At 39.9% G+C, this 23,582-nt stretch overlaps 3 protein-coding genes across 7 annotated transcripts; 2 read left to right on the forward strand and 1 right to left on the reverse strand.

The window, feature by feature from the left end:
* Positions 1-693: 693 nt before the first annotated feature.
* On the reverse strand, positions 694-3,370 carry si:dkey-20d21.12 (uncharacterized protein LOC556245 homolog). 2 transcript variants are annotated; one of them, XM_055048380.1, is made up of 4 exons: positions 2,973-3,370; positions 1,818-1,958; positions 1,530-1,745; positions 694-1,066 (listed from the first exon to the last, which is right to left on the reverse strand). In XM_055048380.1, the coding sequence occupies exons 2-4, from the start codon at positions 1,951-1,953 to the stop codon at positions 930-932; spliced, it is 489 nt and encodes a 162-aa protein (XP_054904355.1). In that variant the 5' UTR covers positions 1,954-1,958; positions 2,973-3,370; the 3' UTR covers positions 694-929. The 2 variants fall into 2 exon arrangements, with proteins under 2 accessions (XP_054904355.1, XP_054904356.1); XM_055048381.1 differs by having other exon boundaries at positions 2,919-3,370.
* Positions 3,371-4,687: 1,317 nt separating this feature from the next.
* On the forward strand, positions 4,688-11,388 carry amt (aminomethyltransferase). Its single transcript, XM_055048382.1, has 9 exons — positions 4,688-4,978; positions 6,073-6,240; positions 6,340-6,420; positions 7,545-7,676; positions 7,756-7,834; positions 7,987-8,132; positions 8,906-9,086; positions 9,306-9,461; positions 9,956-11,388. The coding sequence occupies exons 1-9, from the start codon at positions 4,703-4,705 to the stop codon at positions 10,129-10,131; spliced, it is 1,395 nt and encodes a 464-aa protein (XP_054904357.1). The 5' UTR covers positions 4,688-4,702; the 3' UTR covers positions 10,132-11,388.
* A 694-nt stretch (positions 11,389-12,082) lies between these two features.
* On the forward strand, positions 12,083-23,388 carry ifrd2 (interferon-related developmental regulator 2). Of its 4 annotated transcripts, none has more exons than XM_055048635.1 (14): positions 12,083-12,304; positions 12,453-12,585; positions 14,470-14,526; positions 17,845-17,961; positions 18,163-18,247; positions 18,855-18,979; positions 19,075-19,232; positions 19,532-19,585; positions 19,733-19,911; positions 20,709-20,817; positions 21,043-21,177; positions 21,301-21,429; positions 21,522-21,617; positions 22,244-23,388. In XM_055048635.1, the coding sequence occupies exons 2-14, from the start codon at positions 12,543-12,545 to the stop codon at positions 22,322-22,324; spliced, it is 1,368 nt and encodes a 455-aa protein (XP_054904610.1). In that variant the 5' UTR covers positions 12,083-12,304; positions 12,453-12,542; the 3' UTR covers positions 22,325-23,388. The 4 variants fall into 4 exon arrangements, with proteins under 4 accessions (XP_054904610.1, XP_054904609.1, XP_054904608.1 ...); XM_055048634.1 differs by having other exon boundaries at positions 12,083-12,182; XM_055048633.1 differs by having other exon boundaries at positions 12,083-12,585.
* The last annotated feature ends 194 nt before the right edge of the window (positions 23,389-23,582 follow it).

Raw genomic sequence — 23,582 nt, forward strand, 5'->3', positions numbered from 1 at the left:
AATGGTGACTGTCTTGTTTAATTAAAGTCCAAAAATAACCCCTGGCTGTTAGTATTTTAGATCATTTTGCAATTTATCTAAACTGTTACCATAACAACAAACTATATCTCAGCTAACATATTATTAGTTTTTAAGATAATTCCAGATTGTGACATAATGTGTATATAACAACGTTGCTAGTAGCTCACTGCAAACACTCGCTTTGCTGGTGAGAGCATGTTTAGAATAAAGGCCCTGTTTTGTGTTTTTGTTGTTGTTTAATGAAGGTCAATGCATTTTTGTTAGAGAATCCTCAAAGGCTTTAATCTCCAAAGCTGAAGTTATGGCTAATATGATTATATTATGTAAAAAAAAAAAAAAAAAAAAAACAGCATGTCAGCTGTTGAAATTGAGAAGCATTATGAATAATAAATTGTCCACTAATTTAGGATCTGATGTCAGTGTTATGAGTTCCGTGTTTTTGGCAGAGTTACATCAGCTGCTGCTAGACCCTTTTTGATTGAGCCTGAACGTCTATTGGGATTACTCACAACTTTTATTTCTATTGGGGGAAACTGAATAAGACAAAATATAATTTCATAAATTTTGGCTAATAAAGAGACAACAGTTTTTCTCTTTATCTACTTTTTGTCAAATTGAGCAAATCTTTTTTTTTTTCAGTAATTGACCACATTTATTAAATATTGCTTTTGTTTGTTTGTTTTATTTTATTTTTGCTTGATTTCAGCAATACATAATATACATAAAAAGACAAGTAATGTCATTGTTACATTTCAACTCAAAGCACAGGTAGTGCTTGGAGACAAACGACCAAAGCCAACATGAAACAAAGTTTGATACTTCACATTGTAAAAGTATTTGACATCATCTATGAATCAAGCTCGTGTGAGTGCACTAGCACAGCGCTGAGGAGTCTGTGCATGTCGTCCTCATGTCCCCCGTCTCATGGCTGTCATGTTTCGCCTCAGTTCCTGCAGCTCCTGCATCAGCAGCTCCAGCTTGTTGGCTGCAGCCTCCTTTTCCCTCACGGCCTCAGTCAGCATCCTGATGGCGCCGCCCTGCTGGACTGGAGGAGGCAGAAATGCAGATATTGTGTTTATTTATTTATTTTTTTAAAAAAGCCATTGCGTTTTATTTGGTATTGGCTTCAATTTTCATATGGGGGGCCCTCAGGACAGAAATGGGATGAAATTATTTCATGACTTGAAGGATTGATAATATGCTTATGAAGGTGATGCCCATTTAGGGTTAGGGTTAGGGATAAACAGCGTTTTTACATACGCTGTATAAAAATACACAAAATCTTATTTTCATCAAGTCAGACTAAACTTTTCTTGTTCAAAACCCGTTGGGATTACTGTGCTCTTCCATCTTCCAAATTCCCAAAAAAGGGAGATTTTTGAGAAACATTTTAGTTTTTTTTTACTTATTTGAGAAAATTGTAAAAACTGAAGCAGACATTATCTATCGGCTAAAGAGTCAAGAACGACAGCATCTTTGCAAAACTGAAACAAAAACAGACGCATTACCTAAAACAAAGATGAGCAACACTGTGAGCAGAAGCAGGGAGACGATGGCGCAGCCCGTGGCGTACGCCCTCGATGAACTCGGCGTCAACATGTCCTGAAGACGTCTCTGCCATTTGCTGCCCAGCGGACGCCCTCTCTGAATGACCGTCGCCCCGTCATGTGTGTACAGATTCCCGTTTGGGGACGGTGTGTACGCGGGGCGAGGAGGCCTCAAGCCTGAAAAGGGCACAGGGTTGAAAAGTGAGTCGATTGGCCGGATGTGGGCGTGTGTGTAGAGACTGTGAGCACCTTTGTGGCTGTGCTCGGGGTGCGTTCGGTGGAGGTCGTTGATGGAGTCGACGGAATGCAGCTCGATCTCAGTGAGGTCTCTCTCGCTCACCCTGTAGAACTGAGGGGTATTCTGGGACGACGGAGGCCTCGACATGTCTCCTTGAACCGAGGGAGAAGTAGGAGGACATCTTTTTGCAAATAAAACTGAGGAGATTTTCTATATATCCCACACAATACACCCTAATGCTCCTAAATAGAAAATTATGAATTGGATTTAAATTAGGCCTTTCACCGGGCTGTACTAACAAATAAATACACCTTGATTAGAACTGACCAATTGCAGCTCTGGCTGCATGTTACGGGTTGTTTTTCTGCAGGAAGGTGAAAACTTATCCCCTTTCTCAAGTCTCTCGCTATCTCCAGTTTCTAGGATTCCCCATTATTGCCAGTCTTCCGTAAAAGGCCTGGCGTCATCAGATTCTCCCTCCTGAAAGACCATGGGCCTCTTGTCTGTTAATGCTTTTCGTGTCCAACTTGTTAGTTTTGTTGGACAGCCGTGTTTTGGCGGGTTTGCAGTTGTGTCATATCTTTTCCATTTTGCATATTATGAATTGAACAGAAGTTTGGAATATCATTTTAATCTCTACACCTGATTTAAACTTCTCCGCTACAAGTTTCTCCCTGGTCTGTCTGATGTGCTCCTTCATGAGGCCGTTTGATCTCATGAAGGAGATCAATGTTTTGGACAGCTTGATTCATACGGACTAATTTGGTGAATGGATTTCTATTCCTTCTGTTTCATGGTGTTGCATTAACTTGTTTCGTTTTGGTTTATACACATCACATCACAGAAAGACAACACATTTTTTTCTTGGCAATGTGGAAATATGTGAAATAGATTCTGATCTTGTTAAGATTGAAAAACCAGGCCAGTTAGAATCTATTCATATGTCATAGAAAAGAACAGATCATTTTGGTCTATTTGACAACAAAACATGCATGAATATCTAAGGTATGAGTCGTATTATTAGGACTGCTTATCAAACATGATGCTGCTGGAATTTGAATCAAGGGTTGAAGGACAAAATGTGCTGATGTAATAAATCAGTACACACTTACTCTGTGAATTAGTCTGATGCAGTGGTTGGTCACCTGTCTGACAATTCCCCTTACCTTGTGACACTAGTAAAAAAAATCCTGTTTGCCGTATTACGGTGTCCTAGTCTTCTGGTTCACCTCTCACATGCTGACAGCAAACTGCCAAAACATGCTTCTGAGCCAACAAGAGGACCATCAAAATGTATTTTTGAGTGAAAATCCACATTCCATGAGCAGGTTAATCCAGTTACATTTGGTCCACTTTGTTCCTTCACAAAGGAAAACAAAAACAAACAAGCAAAAATAAAATCAACTTGTTGGTTCCAGGTACAAATTTCCCAAAGTCTCAACAAAGTTGCAGGGCGCTTCAGAACCAATAGAGGCCAAACTGGGTTTGAGTCTGAATTTTCAGATTTAACCCACCACAGCTGCACTATAGGAGACGTAAGGAAAGCGGTATGAGCAGCAGAGGAAGTTTTTTCCTCTGCCTCAGTGCGCCCCCTCCCAACATGCACATGCTTGGCTTTGCAGGCCTTCACAGTCCAAAATAGCACCAGAGACATGAGATTATTATTAGTTCCTCTGGCCTAAAGGATGACTCAGTGACCAGGGTGAAAGGCATGATGGGATCAACCCGCACAAACACTGACACAGAAAAATATCAGAGACTTTGGCTGAAGGAAGCAGATTGAAAACTTTAACAAACAAATAGGTGCAGACAGAGTCTGTGAAATTGTTCTTTTTCTTTTGTTTCTGCGTGTGCTCCTCTGAAGAAAATTGCATCTATTTATGAAGCTGGTGACAAAGTCACAGATAAATGTTATAGCTGCAGTTAAAATGCACGGAATATTTTTGATGAATTGTAGCTTTTTTATTTTTTTTAGGGCTTTTGAAACCCTTGAAAAATTTTAATGTTCAAATTTTAACAAAGCTTTTGTTTTGTGAATAAAGACTTTAATGCTTATATCTTGGCTCCATCATCTCATAAAGTCTACTCATCAGACATTTGAGTAAAACGTCACGGATAAAGCTGTGGAGAAAGGTCAGGTTTTTCATCTCAAAGAGCATTGCTCAAACTATCTATCATCTGCTGGGAATGTGGAAAACTTATGGTACAACAAAAAAACCTACCAAGACATGTCAGTCCACCCAACACTGAACACAGAGCGCTACTCTGTGTTCACTGAGGACATTACCATTATTAGTTGTCCACTCCAAAAGTGAGACCTTTGTGAAAAAGGGGCTATTTGGAACCAATATTTTACTGTTTGATCTATATCCAAAAGGTCATGTTAGACAGAGGAGGCCAAATGCACCAAGATGACAGGAACATCATGCAGTGGGGGGTAATTTTCTTCTGCAAGGCCACCTAGGGGTGGGATGGAATCAGCACACGGATGGCCTAGTCAAAGTTCACAATTGAGAATTTGTGGCGATAAACTGGTGATCTCCATGCAATCCAGAGCTGGAGCTGTTTACAAAACAAAAAACATTTCTTCTGTTATTTATTTATTGTTTGTTAATAAAATAACATCATTTTCCTTCAGCCTTAAAATTATAATTAAGTATTTGCTCATCACTTAAAATCATTGTGCTTGTAGTGTGACAAAGTTTCCGTTTCTCCCTGTTGCCATGGTACTGTGATCTGTCACGCTGAAGTGATCAGAGTAATAATTTGTTGCACACTCTGCGGCAAAACATCCTGATCCCGCTTTAAAAACGCTGATCTCCTGTGAACTAAAGTCAACTTATTAACTTCGTTTCCCACAAGTCTTTGCTCCTTCCTTCATCCTTACCGACGCTTCATGTGTGTGTGTGTTTTTATTTTCTCCCTGTGCAAGGATCCCGCGTTGTTGAGTTCAAAAGAGCCTGGAAGCAAAGCGGAAGTGCTAACGCGGCTGGAGCGCCGAGCGGATCCAAGCCAAACTCTTGCGCGGGGATCAGGCTGCAGGATGTGGGCTCGGGTTGCGGCCGGGGGCTCGGGGCTCGGGCTGCGGGCTTCCAGGGAGTGCTTGCTGCGGGTCACGGGTGCTGGATGTGCGGGGAAGACGCCGCAGGAGAGACGGGATTTCAGTGCAGAGGTATGGGGAAAGCTGCAGATTGATTTCTGTTTTGAGTTGCCTTTCTGGAGGATTTCGACTGCTTTGAGCAGATTAATTACATCGCGGTTCAGTATGCAGAAAATTACATCTTTAACGCTTCCTGATTTGTCATTACAGTGTTTGAAACCGTTTAGTGAAAGTGTTTCAAATGTATGTTTTGTTGTGTGTGTGTGTGTGTTTTTTTTTTTTTTTTTTAGTTTTTTCAATCTGCAAGTCAAAATTGTTTGGGCCCTTAATGAAATGTCCCCACTATTTCAAGTGCATCATGTGCTTAATGAATGGGAAGTGACAGTTTGGTACTTTGTTCAAGCACTTTGAACCAAGGGTTGTATCCTGCTCAAATGCACATGAACCCTTCGACCCACAGTCAGCCCTAAATGTCCTGATCCACACAAAGAATCTGACCAGATCTGATCACATTTCATTAAATCAGAAATGCCTTCTGGTGCCAGAGCCTGTGGAGTGTGTTTGCCTTTCAGTTCAGTCATATTTCGGATTCCCTCAGTGTAAACCTGGCTGTATCTGCGTGGCTTCGTGTTTCAGTAATAACAGAATTGTGCTCCACAACAGCAGCCTGCTCATGCAGACATGATGTGCATGAGTCCCAGCAGACGCTCTGTCTGCTTCACTTCGCCGAGCTGCACAAAATGATTTTATTGGAACCATGAGCGACTGCTTCTCCATTATCAGAGCAGGCTGATAAGGCCCCGCTCCCTTCACCAGCCAGTTTAAAGGTCGTCCAAAAAAAAAGCTGAAGTTGGGATTTTAACAGAGGACAGACTTTCAGTAGAGTTGTCGATGTGTCAGGATTTTGCTTGATTGCACATTGTCTCAGTATTTTTGTGTACCAGGCAAATTCTACCTTTTGTTCTGTTCCTTCTTCCTTGCAAAACAATATTCTCCATGTAGATTTGGATATGGTTTACAGTTGCAAAATACAAAAATACATTTCTTGCAATTTCTTTCATTAGTAGTCTGTTGCTTTCAAAAGTCAAGCATTTAAAAAAATAAACAAAAACATGTGGTTCTGTTAACTCCTCTGACTCAGTCGTTTTCCCCCCTCTTCCCGCCAGGCTGCCCTGAAGAAAACGCCCCTCTTTGACTTCCACAGGAACAACGGTGGAAAGATGGTGGAGTTTGCAGGCTGGAGTATGCCTGTCCAGTACAAAGACAGTCACATCGCCTCACACATGCACACCAGGGAGCACTGCTCCATCTTTGATGTCAGCCACATGCTCCAGGTGAGGCACGCTAAAGCTGAAGCGCTCCAGATTAGCCTTTGAATTCTTTTCATGCATTTAACCACTGTATTCCTATTTTCCTCTTGTCTCTTGAGTCAGACCAAAGTGCACGGAAAAGACCGTATAAAGTTCATGGAGACTCTGGTGGTTGCAGATATTGCAGAGCTGAAGGACAACCAGGTAGAAGAAGGATCAGCTGTTACCATTTCTCACCTTGTAGATCTGTGTGCGATTCCAACGAGATGATCTGTAGCTGACCTACCATAACAGAGCTTCCACTGCTTTCCAAATGTATTTCTACTTCCAAATACATGAGAACAATGCAGGAATTAGTTCTAAAAACTTTCAAAGTGTAGTCTGTCTTCTTTTTTTGGCTATACAATAGTAAATAGACCTTTCATATATCTCAAAGAAGTTTTGAGATGTAAATCCTTTAAATCTACAAGATAGCTTTAACTTTGCTAATCTATGTTTCCTAATAATCAGCCTGGGCTCCAGACCATTTCAATAGGGGGCTTATTTTGGGGGGCAAAATGAATCTGCGTAGCAATAACAATATTGCTACGCAGTATTGTAGCATTACTGCATAGCAAATGAAAAAGTAAATGAAAAAGGTACAGTTCAGTAAAACTACTCATATAAGTGCCTTTTTCCCAAGTGAATCTAACAAGTACTACCCACTTTTGAACATAAAAAACATCAGTAGCCTTTTGACGACTTGTTAACAAGGTTAAGGTGCTGTACTGGTGTTATCTAGTCATCTTTTAGTTAACATTACCTGCATCCAACAGCATTACTGAACTCATTCTGTTAGTTTGGGGAAAAAAACTGCAAACTTCTTTGCATTTTGCTGGTTTGCTGCCATGATTCTCACACCTGAGCAGCTCTGCCCAGCAGGAGCAATCATGTTGTGTTTAAAGGCGGCTCGGAAAAGCAGGCTACAACGTGTTAACTATGGATTAAACAGCTGAAAAAAAGTGACAGTGTGGAAGCCCCTACTGTATCAAATTGAGATAGGAATAACAGAGAGTTGGTCACTTTAAAGTAAAAACAACAAACACGCCCTGCAGGCATGGCTGATTGTGCCGCCGGGCTTGCATATACGGTAGAAATCAGATTGGCTTTCATCTCTCTGTATTGGGACTTCAATAATCCTAAATGCATAAAGAGATACATCTGTAAGCTCTAAATTTATAATTGTTTTATCAGAGAAGCAGATCTATTCATATCCTTACTGTAAATTCTTGAGTTTGTCTTTAACTCTTTGCCCTCTCTTCCCACTTCTGTATCTTCTCACCTCTCAGGGTACGTTGTCCCTCTTCACCAACGAGAAGGGAGGAATTATTGATGACCTCATAGTGACAAAGACCGACCACGGTTACCTCTACGTGGTCTCCAACGCCGGCTGCGCCGACAAAGACTCGGCTCATATGAAGGTGAAGGAATCTGTGGAGGCTGACTGGGCTGGAATCGTCTGGGAAATGACTGATGTGTGTGTGTGTGTTTTATTCTTAGGCCAGACTGGCAGAGTACAAAGCTGCCGGGTTTGATGTGGACCTGGAGTTTATTGACGAAGCCCTGATTGCACTTCAAGGTCAAACACCATTCGGTCTTTCATTTGCTCTCCCTTCTTGAAGTATCCTTTGTTATTTCATATACAACAGGTTTCATATACATTGCTTTCCTTTTAGTTCCAAGATAAGCTGAAGCTCGCTCTGTGCTTAAATTTCCATTTTGTGTCATCAGGTCCCACCATGGCTCAGGTACTTCAGGCTGGACTGAAAGGAGACCTCAGGAAGCTGACCTTCATGACCTCCACCCTGGTCACAGTGTTCGGTATTCCTGACTGCAGAGTGACCCGCTGCGGATACACCGGAGAGGACGGGGTGGAGGTGAGCATGTCCATGGCGACGCTAAAACTTTGGATCACGTTCTGGTAGTTCATTTCTGTCCATTCTTGGACTTCTTTCCCCAGACTATTCTGACTGAATGTTTAAAAAAATGTGTCAAAGGTTGTGGTCCATAGTGATAAATCTTTGGACCATTCTGGTACAGAAGTACACTTTGACCTAAATAAAATCTCTCCTTATCAACTCGAGAGATTTAAAAACTTCTTCAAAGGGAAAATGTTGGGTAAACAGAAAACATTTGTCTTTAATTGACCAAGCTTTCTGTTTTCACTTTGACTTTATGGTGAGTACCATCAACACCTAGCAGCCCAGCGACTTGGCTGACTGCGTCTTAGGTTTTTGAAGAAACGGTATATATATACATGACACAGCATGATGCCACACCAACATGGAGAGGAGTTGTTTAAAATGAAGTCCTATATGTGGTTTCCACGAAGACCCAAACATTTCAGAAAGTGTTCTGGTCTTTTGTGACCAGAACACTTTCTTCCACATTTGGGTGACTTGCGACAAACTTCAAAAAGGATTTTTTCCCCAATGACTTTCTGTCCCATTCTCCCAAAAAGATCAGATCTGCAGAATAACCAAGTCACAGTTATCCTGTAAGTCTCCCACTCGAGCTGTGGATCTCCATAGCTCCTTTAGGGTTGGTAGATGTTGGTGTCTTTTGGATTTTATTCCTGCAACAGGAACCTTAACATGTAGAACGCCGGCATTAAAGTTACTCTGTCTGTCTGTCTTTCTGTGCCTCCCAGATTTCTGTTCCTCGTTCCAGAGTGGTTGAGCTGGCAGAGAAGCTGCTTAGCAACAATGAGGTGAAGCTGGCCGGTCTGGGAGCCAGAGACAGTCTTCGGCTGGAGGCGGGACTTTGTCTCTACGGCATCGACATAGACGAGACCACCACGCCTGTGGAAGCCAGTCTTGTTTGGACGATAGGTTAGGTTTTCATTTCTGGTAACAGTCTACATGTAGCTATTGAATACATGCATAGTCGAGCACCGACACTCGTATAAGTCGGTCAAAGTAATGCTCTCTCCTGTCTATCCTTTTGGATATTTTTTAATATTTGATGAGGCCTATCTTATTTTAGGTGACAGAGACCTGCTTAATTAAACATTTTAAAAGGGCTCTGCTGGTTTTCCTTCTCATTCGCAGGGAAACGCAGGCGTCAGACGAAGGATTTCCCTGGCGCTGACATTATTGTGCCGCAAATCAAAGCCAAGACAGCCAGGAAAAGAGTTGGACTGGTGTCCACAGGTCCCCCAGTGAGACAGCACACCCCCATCCTCAGCTCTGATGGACAGGTCATAGGTGAGGGAGTGACAAGGAGCCAAGGCCTTATCTGAATTTGAAATTGAGAGTAGAATCATGTGGAGAGAATTGTATAAGAAAGTAATGCAACAGCATGTCCCCGTTAGATAAATAGAACTATGTATTTGTTAAATTAAGCATTAAAATATCTGAATCAAACCTTTTTGTTTGTTGTCCTAACAGGCTTAAATAATTTGACCACTCAGGGTCAGCAAAACCCTTGCATTTTTCTAAACCGTAACTCTTCACAAAATGTACCATTTAATTTAAAATCTCATGCATTACATCACATTTTTAATTGTAAGGCTCTTTATTAGCCATAGATGAATTCAAACACTTGCTACATTGCAAATAAATGAGCAGTAATCCATTATCTGGAATACAAATCAATGTCTGAATGTTGTTTTTCATGAGTCTATTGCAGGAGGGTTTATTGAACTAGTGTCATCACATAGTTAATTGATTTTCACCGACACCTTTCTCCTTCTATATAGGGGAAGTGACCAGCGGCTGTCCCTCCCCCTGTCTGAAAAAGAACGTCTCCATGGGTTACGTGGACGCAGCATTTGCCAAGAACGGAGCAGCCGTCCAGGTTGAAATCAGAAAGAAAACAGTCCCAGCCATCGTCAGCAAGATGCCCTTTGTCCCCACAAACTACTACACTGGATAAGAACCACACACTGGATCATTCTACCAATGCCTCTCTCATTTACTGTTGTCGCCCTCTGGTGTTTAACTCCAGCAACACAAGGCCAATTTAGGTTTGAAAATACTTTCCAATAAGTGTGGGGATAAAAAGGCAGCGCTGTGAACGTGGTTGGTGTTCAGCTGTGAACAGTCATATTCAATGCAGAAAGCCGATAGGAAGATGCAAAGAAAAGACTGAGTTTTATTAACATACAGTTGGCATCCTGACTTGAATCCATAGTTTGATAACATTGTTTAATCTGTTTGAAATGAAAAGCAGGTGGCATGAGAGTACAGGTAGCACTGATAATGTTAGCACTGTTATGGGACCTCAATACACCTTTATTTGTCAAGTCATTATGATACAAACTAAACAAACAAATCATCAAACCAACAATTTTCAGCTCCAACTCTTTTTGTCCCTCACCTCTTTATTTTCTTTTTCTTTTCTTGTACCAAATGGAGCCATTGTCCATGGTACACTCTATAAGGGCCATTGGTAAATTTGCACTCAGCTTGACAACAATTAAGTACATTCCCATGTTGTGGGAGAAGATTTGGTTACATGACTCTAGTAAATGACATCAACCAGCTGGAAGTCACTCCAAGTCATTATAGAGTTATTGCAAAGCTTTCAGCAAATATTTTTAGTTATATGTATGAGATTTTAGCATTTTTATGACCATCAGTCTCAATAATCAAATAAACTATGAAGAAAAGAAAATGCTCCACATTGGTTGAAATATGAGGGCACAACATGAAAGACTGTGTGACTAACAAACTACTATTTTGTGAATTAGACTGGAGCACATCTGTGCCTGCTGTGTCTTAATGCTACAGGTACATAGAAATAATTTGCATTTACAGTAGCTACGAACAAATATGACAGATTTTGGCGATTTTGATTGTCTGATGATAATGATGACGATGTTTATTTGTATGTTTTGATAGTATTAATTCATAAATCCAGATGGGAAAAATAACGGTCTAATTTATAAAGATTGCTTAGTTTGACATGTAATCTTTACTACTAATAAAAGTATTCAATATCTAATTAGAGCTTTCTGTTTTCACACGAGGTTTCTAGTGACTTGATGAAATGTACTACTGATTTGCCAACTTGAAACTGTGCAACAACGTGATTAACTTGAGTTTTTATGTATGACTGAATGTTTGTGTGAACTTCTTAAGCATTTTTCAGGCGAGACTTACTTTTGAGTAAATAAAATGTGCTTTTCTAGTTGCCTCTAATCGTTTATTTATTTTGCTTCTGAAATGAAAACTTAGGACATTAAGAAAATGTTTTACAGCTCTCACTGTTACTATTTCCACTTGCAAAATTTGCCGTAGGTGTTTGTCATATATGGCGCCTCACAAAACCCAGTGTTTCAAGTTTTGTCACATTTCAGTCAAACATGATCTTGTGTGATCGACCAACACAAAGCAGCCCATTTATTGTTTAGAAGACCAATGCTAGAAATTTATGTTATTTTACTTTTAAATAAATAGCAAAACTTTCTCAACCTCGACAAGAGACCAACATTTTTACATTGTTCTTTTCAAAAGGCTTCAAGGTAATTGGGCCAAACATTTACACTTCTGAATTTAATAAAATAAAAAAATAAAAATTAAAAAAAAATATCTGGTTTATTAATCTACATTTTAGGAGAATACTGCTAATCCTAACTCCCCCAAAATGGGAGGTTCAGATGGGTTTAGTGTTAGTTTTGACAACAATTTCTCTGTTACAAAGAAACATAACGTGTAGGCCAAATATATAGGCCTGGGTCCGGCTAAAATAATATGACAATAATATATATTGTTACTGAGCATTTAAAAAATAATGGTTTTGTTTGCATGACCTGCCAAAACCGGAAACGGGGGATATCACCAGAACTGACCAACCTGGCAACCCGCGCTACCGGTGGGTTCAGTAGTAACTGTGGGGAAGATGGTGGACCTGGTGACAGCAGCGTGCTCCAAACTCCGTCCTAAACACTTCGAGAAATATTTACCATCTCAGCCTGGCGTTAGGTATAGGTTACCCGGGGACAATCACAGATAATACACAGAAAAACTGGTGAAAAGTGGGACATATCCCGCTCTGGACAAGTGCTTTTTTTCCGGGATTGAAGACGGCAGAGTTGCGAAACGTGGTTTGTGTTGCTCGTCACTGACGCTAAGCGAAGTGTCAACAGAAGAGTTTGGGGTGGGGGGGAAGTTGTGGGTTTTATAGTCTTTGACTCATAAACAGAGGTTTGGACAACAGGGATGATTTAGACAGGCGTCTTTCTCTGTCTCCAGCTGTTAAATAAGGACGGAGCGGACTTGAAGGAGGCTAACCGGCGCTGCTACCTCAGCTAGCTTCGTTGTGACCCGGAGGATCCGCGCGACATGCCGCGGAGTAAAAAAGGGAAACGTGGCTCCGGGAAGCCGGGTGAGTAACAGCAGCATGGAAACCTCCCCCGTCCACCTTTATAGACACAAGGAAACAACAGGACGCGTCATCTGAAAACAGGCTTTTCACCTGTTAGTAGCATTTATGACGTCCATGCGGTGACAGCAGCCTGTTGCTCTTCTGACTTCAGCGTGTAAACCTGTCATTGTTGCATCTGGCAACCTCTGCATTTTTAAGCTATTGTAATATGTGCAGAATTGAGGTTTTAGTGCGATTTTTCACCCATTACTCCTTTTAGGATAACAGACGGCTTTAGATTAAACATTAGCTTATTTACAAATGAGTGCAGTTTTGTAACTACAATGTGCTTTTTATCATGATTGACAATAGGTGTTGGAGATGCACCTATTTGTGATCTTTTGTGGTTAATCGCCCATTTTGCAAAGCTTTTCAATCTGATTTCAGCCAAATCAGAACTCTATAACACAAAATTCAAAATGTTTGTTTTGACAAATGGAGAATTACCTATTTAAAACAAAAATTGACACCCTTCTCTTTGCATTGCTGTGTTGCTGTATTGCAGAGAAAAGCTAAACGCTCCACGTTGGACAGAGCTGTTTGCACACCTACAACTAAGTACAAATGTACAAAAACATCAGTGAGACAATCTAATTGACCAATTTACCAATCAGGAACGCTTATTGGGAATCAATAGAGCAAATGTATATACAACTTTATTTGTCCTAAAAACAATAACTGATTAAAATAGATATCAGCAAGTCAAGCCTTAAAGAAAATAAGAATTTATAATTCGGGAAAAGATCATTGTGCATCATTAACTGCAACATATCAATTTTAATAGAAAACTGAGGCTATTACAGTGTAGTCATAATTTATTTTACCTTTTCCTGCAAGTTATTTTATAAATACATAACTATGGTTGAGCCTTAAGAAACCTTTTTGTCATGAATGATTAGTATTTATATTGGCACCAGACGTAATGTCACACTCTGCAGATTTCACAAATATTTCAAAACATGATGGCAGAGTTGATATTTTAAACTACTTTCAACATTTTTTATTGAGAGATCAGCATAAATAGCAAGGTAATTTCTGTTCCTCAGAGCTGACCCTGATCTTAACTATAATGTATTGCAGTGTATTTTTTTTTCTCCTTTTTTCTTTCAAATATCTTAAAATTGCGATCAATTTAATTTGCTACTACACTAACACTCCTAATGTACTTTAGCTCCTTTACGAGCTAAAGTAATGGAGCAATGGAACCTCTTATCCGTACGAAGTTCATCTTTCTGATTACTCGGATATTTACAGTACTAACATAGTGTACTCTTGCATGCAGGGTTACGGTGAACTGCATATTATTTTTAGCAGCAGTGATATCATGCTACTTAAATTGTGCACAGCTGGTTGTACAGTTAAGTTTCAGAGTGCTGAAAGTGGAAAAGCTGCATGCCACGTGCATGTCTGTCTTTTTTTTTTTTTCCCCTGCAGCCACACTAACAGGTTCCTGATGTTGTATGACAGTGATGTGAATCTCATGTGTTCCTGTTCCAACCTGTTTGGAAAGCATGCATCTGTCCACACAAACTCTGTTGCATTGATTACCAACGGAAATTACAAGGAGGGAAGTCATAAAGAAATAAAATAATACATCTACAGAGTCATTAAATGTGGCGCTGCAGTGAGATCATGGAGCATTTGAGCAGTTGTGCTCATATGTAATGTGATTTGGAAATAAAGCTCACTTCTGGTGTTTTTCTCTCCATCACGCCCATCCCTCGTTCCCCCCTTTTCTCCCCTGATTTATTGTCTCATCCACTATTTTCCCCCCACCCATCTACATACGTTGTATGTCAAACATCCTTTTGGTCCTTTTGCCCATGCGTCGCCCAACTCCACTAGGCTCTCTGCGTCAGGAGGTTCTTCAGCTGCAGCTTTCAGCTAAAGGATCGTTGAAAGGTAACTTCTCTGATTCCTAACATCAGATCCCTGTTGAGCTCAAACCCTGCGATGACCCTCAGTAAGGTGCATGCAGTAAAACTTAACATCAACTGAAATGCTAAAGCACACTGAAAACATTTAAATTATTCACCCACCTGACTTTTAACGCTTTCTTTTTTTTAAATTGAAATTATTAGTCAACTTCCATATGACCTGACTAGAAGTGATGATGATGATGATGATGATGATGATGATGAGGGATTGGTTTTCCTCTTTTTCCTCAATGGGGAAGTAGAATTGTGGAACTTTTTCCAAACGATGGGAAAAACAGCATAATTGTGGTTTGGGTCATTTTTAAAAGGCCACTTAGTAACAATGTCCAGAGAGAGGCAGCAGTGATATTTCTAGGCAACACTTTTACGCACCTGAGAAAATCAAAGCGTGTTACGAGCACTAAATCGACATTGTAGTAGTTTATTTATGTTTTAAAAATAAAACTCTCTTTAATGAAATTGATCTGCCCCAAACGTCCAACCTGCTTCACTGTTAAATGCTGGAACTCGTGCACAGAAGAACGTAAAATAAGTTCACCACTCCCTACCTGAATCCCACTTCCTCCTGAAGCAGCTATCAGTTTGGTGAACCTGTTTCCAGCTTACACCAGAACCTGACTGGCCACTGGGTGATGAGGACTGGAGGAAGGGAAGCAGGCTGCAGTGAGCTGTGTACACGTGTTGCTCGTTTGGCTTCCCTGAGTAAAGATAAAATTAGAGACGTTTTCTTTTTTTTTTGTCTCCAAGTGACAGTTTGCATCTACAGTCATCTGAAATCCCAGCAGTCGCCTTTGCTTACTGAAATGGATTTGTGGTTTCAGATGACAGGTTATTTCCCAAACAAAGCCGTCCAGTGATATTTGGGTCAGCGTCTCCGACTGCTGGAGTCTTTTGTTCGATGGATGGGACGACATGTGAGTCGTGGCAGGCAGATAACAGAGCTGTGGGTGGATCTGCGTGGGAAGGTGTCTCGCTGTGTGTGGGGCTGCAGTGGGAGTCAGCAGGCAGTGATCAGGAGTTCAAGGATAACTGGAAAAACTGCTATCTGGTTCACGCTCACAGAGCGCATTACCTTCCCACCGAACCTGTTTGTTGATCCCATGTTGGGAAATCTCTGATTATGGAAACAAATTTTTGCAGGTACAGAACAGTGATAAAGAGTAAAAAAAATAAAGCAGGCAGAATGTAGCATTTAATATAAAAACAAGACAAAATCATTGTATCATTAGTCAATTTTTCAAATTGTGATCCATCGTTTTTAAAAGCTTTATTTTCCAGATCCACAATTTTATCAGTTTTCTATTTGTATTTGATAACTGTGCAGGAAGATAGAACAGCATCAAGTTTTTTCTTATAATCTAGTTGTGAACCATTACTATTTATAGCAGGGGAGAGGCAACTTCATAACATGAGTCGCTGTTGACTATTTTATAAAGAAAGACAAAACGATAATGGAGTGTAGCATCATATATTAGTGACTATCTCTGTTCATGTCACTAAAATAATTTGTTCCTTTCTTTGTTCTAACCTCCTAAGTTTGGCCGCTCAATCGAAAAGAGAAAATTTATTCTTTCTATTATTTTCTGACAGCCTTCTGTCACAGCCTGAATGAACCACAAATGTCACAGGCCATGCAGGTTTCTATTAAATGGCTTACAGCTGTTATATGGAGTTTTTAAACACTTCACATGTAATGAAAATGGCTAAAGGTGGATATGGTCAGCTCACTGATTGCTAAAAGCTGGTACTTTTAAATTGCATAATTCTAGTCACTATTTGATTTTTTTTTTAAATTCATAAATATAGTTTCGTATAGTATTAGTGGATACATTTATGAGTGGACTAATAAGGCTATAGAAAGCCTACCCTAAAGTTTAAATAAAGGACATGGAACAACAATGAATCTAAAACTAGGTCCGCTCAGGTTTGAATAGCTGAACTTTCCCCTATTATTACTCTGGTTTCACATTCTCATTTCAGTTTGTCATAGGTTGACTATAAACAGTTTTATTTCTTTATTTGGGTGGAAACGGCTAAATAATACAAGAGCAAAATGTTGCTGAAGTTGTAACTCCTCTCACTTTTGTAGTTTCTGTTCAGTTTGGAGTTCAAGTGTTCATTAAAACTAAATCACTTCAGCTGGTATCTCAAATAAAATCGCTCTGTTTTCCTGCTGTATGAGTGACCTCTGAATCACTTTTACCGTACCAGTTGATTTCAACGTGAACACAAACGCAGCGTGATCGTTCTGGATCATGACCACCCAATGAGGGAACAGATGAACGGCCAGTGATCCCACCAACAGCAGAAAGTCCTGAGCCAGCAGAAACATGAGAGTTAGCCTAGCTTAGCCTGCTTGCCTCTTCTTCCTCCACCACACATGGCAGAGCTGTGCTGGAACAAACCCCCGGTGTGCAAATAAAAGCCTAAACCATCACGTAGTACTGCTTAATTGGAAAACCTTTCCAGGTCAGCGGTTTCCAGCTGTTATGTACTGACCTGGTACCAGTTAGCTAAAAGAAAACAAAAGAAAAAACACCTGTTCCTCTGGTGGATGTTATCCTGAAAGCCATTTTACTTGAGGAGTGTCATCGTTTGTACAAGCCTGGCCCAATTTGTAGCAAATTGCAATCAGGCATGAATGTGTGTGTGCAAAATTTTATCATTCATTGTGAATTTTTGAAAACTACACATGCATGGATTGTAAATTTTGTGGCCAGTGTCTAATCCACATTTATTTTTTGTAATTCCATATTTCAGATTCCAGGATTTTTTTTTCTCCACTTTTAAAAGTCATCAAGTTTCAGTAGAATACGCTGTTGTTTTTACTGACTTAACAGTAAAATAATGGTTAGCGTTCAGTCTGCATCTTTTTCTCTCTAAGAGTGATTAACTCTTCCACTCACACTCACTCTGCTACTTTGCTGGGTTCAAAATCTTTCCTTTGCCACTATCGATCGTTCGGAGGGTAAACGAAACCGGCGTTTCGGTTCGACGTGAAAAACAGCAAATGTTTAAGGCACAAATCTCGGTTCTACCCTCACCTGGTACCAACATGTGCTGGCAATGAGTATATTTTCCAAGAGCTCCTGATTTTAAACTTCTTTTTTTTCCTGGCTTTTGGAAATAACAAATCATTGCTGCTGATCATTGTAACAGTGTTTGTTGACTTACTCTCTCAGACCACTTCATTTTAACTTACTACTAAAAAGATTTCTTTGTTCTTGTTCTTTTTTTCCTCAAAGTGTTTCCCATTCTGTGGATATTTTGTTTTTGTCTCCAGCTGTTAAAAACGGGATGAAGGCAGAATCTGCAGCCAGTGACGATGAGCTGACATCGGACATTCTGAGCCACTACAGTAGCGCAAGTGAAACTGCTTCTGTCCTGGAAGAGAGCCCAGGTCTGTACAGAGACATGGATATTATAACGCACAAAGCAGGTTGATTAAGTTAGAGCAGCTGATTAAAAACAAGTTCTTGTTTCTGAAGTGAATATTAGTTAACCTTTTTTGATTTTTCTGAATGTTTAATCGGATGTCTTAACGTTTTCACAAGTACTTTGCACAACATTTATCTCCCAAGTGCTCTCTGGTCATACTTAGGGAGTGAGCAGGTGGATGAACAGACTGCACAAGAAGAAACAGAAGACAAGCTCAAGCAGTGTATAGACAACCTGATGGACAAAAGGTGAGGGTCTTCATTTAGCTTCTCTAAAACAGAAATAATGGTAGCACATTCTCATTCCAGTTCGTCATAGGTTGACTATGAACAGTTTTATTTCTTTATTCGGGTGGAAACGGCTAAATAATACAAGAGCAAAATGTATTTTTTAAATTTTCAGGATTATATTTTATAAAATCCTGAGCATAAAATCCTGAAAATTGATTTCCAGGACAATGTATCCTGAAAATCAAAACGCCAAGAATTAGTGTGTGGAGACAAAAATGCTATTAGACAGATAACTTGTTTTAATTAATGATTGTCAACAAGAAGATGTCAAACAATGGAAAGTTTGAAAATACAAGAGTTTATGGGCTGCAGTGTGACTAAAGCTGAAGTATTCTCCTATAAAGTGTAATTTTCTATGTAAATATGTTCATTACTCTACTGTGTAGTTTTCTTCAGTTTGTTGGGTTCTGATCATCAGAGTTCTGTGCATTAAACTCTGCTTTACAAAGATACATTGTTCATTCTTCCCACAACAGATGGATATTGTAGCAGCCAACATCAAAAAGCTCTGACTGTCTCTAATGTCTCATTGTAAAGTCTCGCTCTGTTTGTCTTTCTCTTCCAGTGCAAAGACTCGTCTAGCAGCCCTGGAGTCACTACGACAAGCTTTCTCCTCCAGAGTCCTGTACGACTTCCTGACTGGCCAGCGTCTCACAGTGCGCGACTGCCTGGAGCGAAGTCTCAAAAAAGGTTCTGAATTGATGCAATATAAAACATAGTTCTCAGAGTGAACCAGTTAGGTTGCCCAAACTTGAATTTCTTCCTCTGTCCCTTCGTGTCTGCAGGCGGCGGAGAGGAGCAGGCCGCGGCGGCAAACGTTTTCACGATGCTGTGCATCCAGCTCGGAGGAGGGGACGAGGCCGAGGAGGGCTTCAAGTCGCTTCGTCCTGTTCTCACCTCCATCCTGAATGACAGCGGTGCCAACATAGTAGCTCGTCAGAGCGTGAGTGATGCCCTCTTCTTAGCAAATCACCCTTTAAAATGAAAACGCTGTTTCTAATTGGAATTTCTGGATGATGAATAAAGATAAAGATTAAAATATGGGATTAGCAGTTTTAAACACATCTGTTTCAGAACATTTTATATGCATACACTGACACAAAATTCTTGACACAAAGGATCGTAATTCATGCATGACAGGGTTAATAAGGAAACTAACGTGGTTTTTTTTGTTTGTTTTCTTTTTTTGTGTGTGTAACTTCATTGTTTTAATGTACATCTGCTTGTTTCCCGTCTCATCAGTGTGCCAGGGCTTTGGGGATGTGCTGCTATGTCTCCACTGCAGAAGAAGGAGAGGTGAGATTTGTTTGCAACTTTTTTGTGCCATTACACAAACCTGGGACAAAACACCCAAAAAAGCGTAAATGAGTTTCATATATGTTGGGTTTCGTATTTAGATTTTGTTCAATGCACATTTTTAACATATTGTCTGAACTGTTGCAGGACCTGGTCAAGTCGCTGGCTCTTCTGGAGAGTGTCTTCTCATCTTCCTACCCTAACCGAGAAGGAACGCTGCCCACACCCAAACCCGGTCTGCCCGGCCTCCACACCGCCGCCCTGCAGGCCTGGTCGCTGCTGGCCACGCTCTGTCCCACTTCCAAACTCACTGAGCTGCTGGAACTGTGAGTGGACACGAAAAACATAATAAATACTCCAAATAAAGATTAATATCTCACTTTTTTTGTTTTGATACATTCTTTTTCAGTTGAATAAACATCCTTTGTTTTCCATCTAAAGGTACAAATTTATTCATATCCACAATAAAAAAATACCCACCATACTATTTTGCCCATTCCACAAATTTATGTTTGTGGAATTTATATCACCTTATTTTATAGACAAATACTCGAAACGCACATTGCAACATCAGCCAAGATTTGCAGAGGAAGTCTATTAAGTCAAAACACAGTCACCACCAAAACACACACACACACACACACACACACAGATATTACATTGTGTGATGGAAAACACACACACACACAGATATTACATTCCGATGTCTTGAACATCACAGGCATTCACAGGCTGTTTTAGAGATAAGAAGCTACTCATTGCATCAACTGCAATGTGTTGTTCAGCTGGAAGACGGTTGTCCAAGCCTTCCAGTTGGAAGAAGAAATTTGCATCTGGACACATGTATGTGTGTTTAACCAGTAGCTGGACATGCCAATCAGTCTAACCTTCCTTGAAGTAGGCGTGGTGTTCTGATCGAGTCTCCGATAACAAATGTCCTGTAGCTTTTCAACTTGTCTGAGGTCCAACACAGTTCAGAACCTATACTTTGAAGGACACCGTCCCTTGATAGCTGGAATTTAAACCCAGGACTTTGACTAATGTACTCAGTTATTGTATAATGTTATTAGTAGGTCTTAATCGTTACCAAATACTGATTATGCGTTCACTGTGTTCTTTGTAGGCACCTTCCGAAGCTGCAGGCCTGTCTGCAGAGCAGCGACGTCAACTACAGAATTGCAGTGGGAGAGACGATTGCTCTGCTGGTGGAGTTAGGCCGAGATATAGATGAGGTAATCCCAAACAAATACTACTTGCATGGTGCAGGATAGTGTAACTATTGATGAATAATGGATGAGTATTTTATTGAACACAAATCAATCTCTTACATAAAATTCCATTAATATTTATTGAAGTTTGGGGTTGTAACTTGATAGTATTATGTTCCATGAACATAAATACTTTTGCTAAGCACTGTAAATGCATTTAGCGTCGCTAACTCTATTTTGCTCATGTAGGAGTTTGAGGTGGAGGACTCTGAAAGTCTGTGCGAATCTCTGAAGAGTTTAGCCACAGACGGCAACAAACACAGAGCCAAAAATGACAGAAGGAAACAGCGCTCCATCTTCAGAGAGGTGCTACATTACATAGAGGTTGGTAACTGTCTCAAGTACTTCCATCCTGGAGGCTTTGATTTTTATTTTCTGTTTGCAGTAGGTTTCTTCTGCATCCCTGCTGTCTCTTTAGTTGCTGACATCCAGTTTCTGTCCCCACAGAATGAGGATTTCACTGAGGAGAAGATCAGGTTTGGCGTGGAGAGCGTTTACATCGATGGGTGGATGAGGAAAAGAATCTACGATGCCTTCAAGGAGATCCTAGAATCTGGAGTTCGACACCATTTGCAGGTGTGATAACAAAGCTCCAACACAATAAAACACGCTAGGTAGAACACTAAGGCGATTTGTCCTCAACCAGCCTCTATATTTGTTTTGTGCAGTACAACCAGCTTCTCCGAGACATCTTTGGCCTTGGACCTCCCATCATTTTAGATGCTGCTACTATCAAAGGCAGTAAGATCTCACGGGTAGAGAAGGTAAAGTACGATGCATTTTTTCCACTAGCTTACTCCTGGCTTTTAAAACCATTAATACCTGTTCAGAAAAATAAGTGTGATGGAAAACACACAGTTTAATAGCCATTTCATTTTTAACATTAAAACATGACATCTTCAAATTGTATTGGTTTAAAATAAAGGCCAATACATTCTCTACAGGTATGTATCGCTATTCAGTCTTAGTTTATAAAATGGTCGTTCAAGGTTTCCCACAGAAATCTTTCTAAGCCTGGTGGTTGGGTGCTAGGGAAGCAGTCTGTTGTGTTTTGAGTTAAAAAATGTTTAAAGTTGACAGAAAATTTGAAAATATCACTTGATAATTATGCGTTATCGAAAGATTGGAAGGTTAATACTTGGAACATCAGCTATAAAGTTTTAAAAGATGCAAACATTTAAAAAAACTTTTAAAAATAAGCAATGCTTAGCCTGGTGGGGACACAAGGAAAGCCTGGTGGTCTGCCAGGCTTATAATGCACCGGAGGAAACTCTGGTCATTTCTTTTTTTACCTCCTCTTGGAAATATGTCTTTTTCTGGTTAAGAAATCTTATACTCTGCAAAACCTTCCTCCTAATGTAGCATAAACACTTTTTTTCCCGTTCAACAGCATTTATACAACTCTGCTGCCTTCAAAGCCCGAACGAAACTGAGGAATAAAGTCAGGGACAAACGTGCTGATGTCATGTGAGGGACGGACGAGAAGGGAGTGGATGAGGAACTGAGATGCCTTTGGATGTTCACCCATCAGACACAAAAAGACTCATTTGCTCTACAAAGAGCTTTACCTGCTATTAAGTGTTTTTGCCAGACCAGTTGTGTGGTTTTAATGAAAACATTTTGATGCTTTTTTGTTTTTTATTAAGTAGCAGAACAGGTTTGAAATCTGTACCAATCATTGAAAGAATCTGAATCCGTACAAAAAAGGAGCCAAGGAAATGTTGTGCTAAGTGTCTTTACTGTATGGGATGTCCAATTCCTTGCTCCCCGAAAGCCCCATGTCTCTCACCCAGCCAGAGTGGCTTCCTCAGCAGCCAAAAAAAACCTTTTCAAACAATGCAACCTTTGAGAAAAATGTGTGGTGTTTGTGTGCGAGTGTGTTTTATCTGACATTAATTTAACCATGAAATAAAACACTTACCATGTGAATCCAGAAGATGCCTCATTAAAAAAAGAAACATTATTAAAGTCATTTATGTATTGTTTTTGCTTTTAGAAAAGAAGTGGGCTTTTTCTGGGGGAAGAAATTGTATTTTACTGTTTTAATTTATTATAAGAGCTGTAATAAGTGTTTTTTTTTTAAGAAACTTTAAATTATGAACTGTTTACATGCACAACTATGGTTAAAGATGACAGAATTTTATATAAGTTTTCTTTCCGATTCATTTTTAACGAGGGTTACCGGGTCATAAAATATTTACGTGTATGTAACACATAGCACATGGATTCATGGGCATATGTGTATGTGAGATGAATTAAATGAATTTTATTCTCTAAACAACAATGAATGCAGTCACAGCTGCTGATCGACAAGTTTGACAACATTGTTTTTAACTGATGAAGTTCACATTAAACATCCATCTGTATAATAATAAATGACTTATTTGGTGAACTTGATGGCTGCCAAACAGTTTGAACTGGCGATAAACCAGAAGAGGAGAGAATGTTTGCAGAGTTTCTGCAAACGTTTACCAAATTGTGCTGTTGATCCTTCTTGGAGGGAGTCAAATGAAATAAAAAGCACTTCAACAATTACATTGCTTTTAGTTATTCCAAATTGTTGAAATGTTGGTTTTTTATAAGTAAAGTCAGCTTTAGCCTCATGGTCATGTGCATACTTTTTCTATAGATTTAAAAAAAAATCAAAGCATGTGCTTTCTATCTTAGCGTTCAAAGGTTTTTATTTAGATTTTTCATCTGAAATTATGAATATTATTTAATGCATCATC

The sequence above is a fragment of the Poeciliopsis prolifica genome, unplaced genomic scaffold (genome assembly GCF_027474105.1).
Source record: "Poeciliopsis prolifica strain line A6 unplaced genomic scaffold, Auburn_PproV2 SCAFFOLD027, whole genome shotgun sequence".
Lineage (NCBI taxonomy): Eukaryota > Metazoa > Chordata > Actinopteri > Cyprinodontiformes > Poeciliidae > Poeciliopsis > Poeciliopsis prolifica.

Excerpts from the sequence above, each read along its gene's own strand:
- ifrd2 (XM_055048633.1), top strand. The coding sequence starts at position 12,543 with ATGCCGCGGAGTAAAAAAGGGAAACGTGGCTCCGGGAAGCCGG. Across the intron at positions 12,586-14,469 it reads ACGTGGCTCCGGGAAGCCGG|GCTCTCTGCGTCAGGAGGTT; the intron begins GTGAGTAACAGC and ends CAACTCCACTAG. Across the intron at positions 18,980-19,074 it reads GGAGCGAAGTCTCAAAAAAG|GCGGCGGAGAGGAGCAGGCC; the intron begins GTTCTGAATTGA and ends TCGTGTCTGCAG.
- si:dkey-20d21.12 (XM_055048380.1), bottom strand. The coding sequence starts at position 1,953 with ATGTCGAGGCCTCCGTCGTCCCAGAATACCCCTCAGTTCTACAGGGTG. Across the intron at positions 1,746-1,817 it reads CCCCGAGCACAGCCACAAAG|GCTTGAGGCCTCCTCGCCCC; the intron begins GTGCTCACAGTC and ends TGCCCTTTTCAG. Across the intron at positions 1,067-1,529 it reads GTTGCTCATCTTTGTTTTAG|TCCAGCAGGGCGGCGCCATC; the intron begins GTAATGCGTCTG and ends TGCCTCCTCCAG.
- amt (XM_055048382.1), top strand. The coding sequence starts at position 4,703 with ATGTGTGTGTGTGTTTTTATTTTCTCCCTGTGCAAGGATCCCGCGTTG. Across the intron at positions 6,241-6,339 it reads ATGTCAGCCACATGCTCCAG|ACCAAAGTGCACGGAAAAGA; the intron begins GTGAGGCACGCT and ends CTCTTGAGTCAG. Across the intron at positions 9,462-9,955 it reads CTCTGATGGACAGGTCATAG|GGGAAGTGACCAGCGGCTGT; the intron begins GTGAGGGAGTGA and ends CCTTCTATATAG.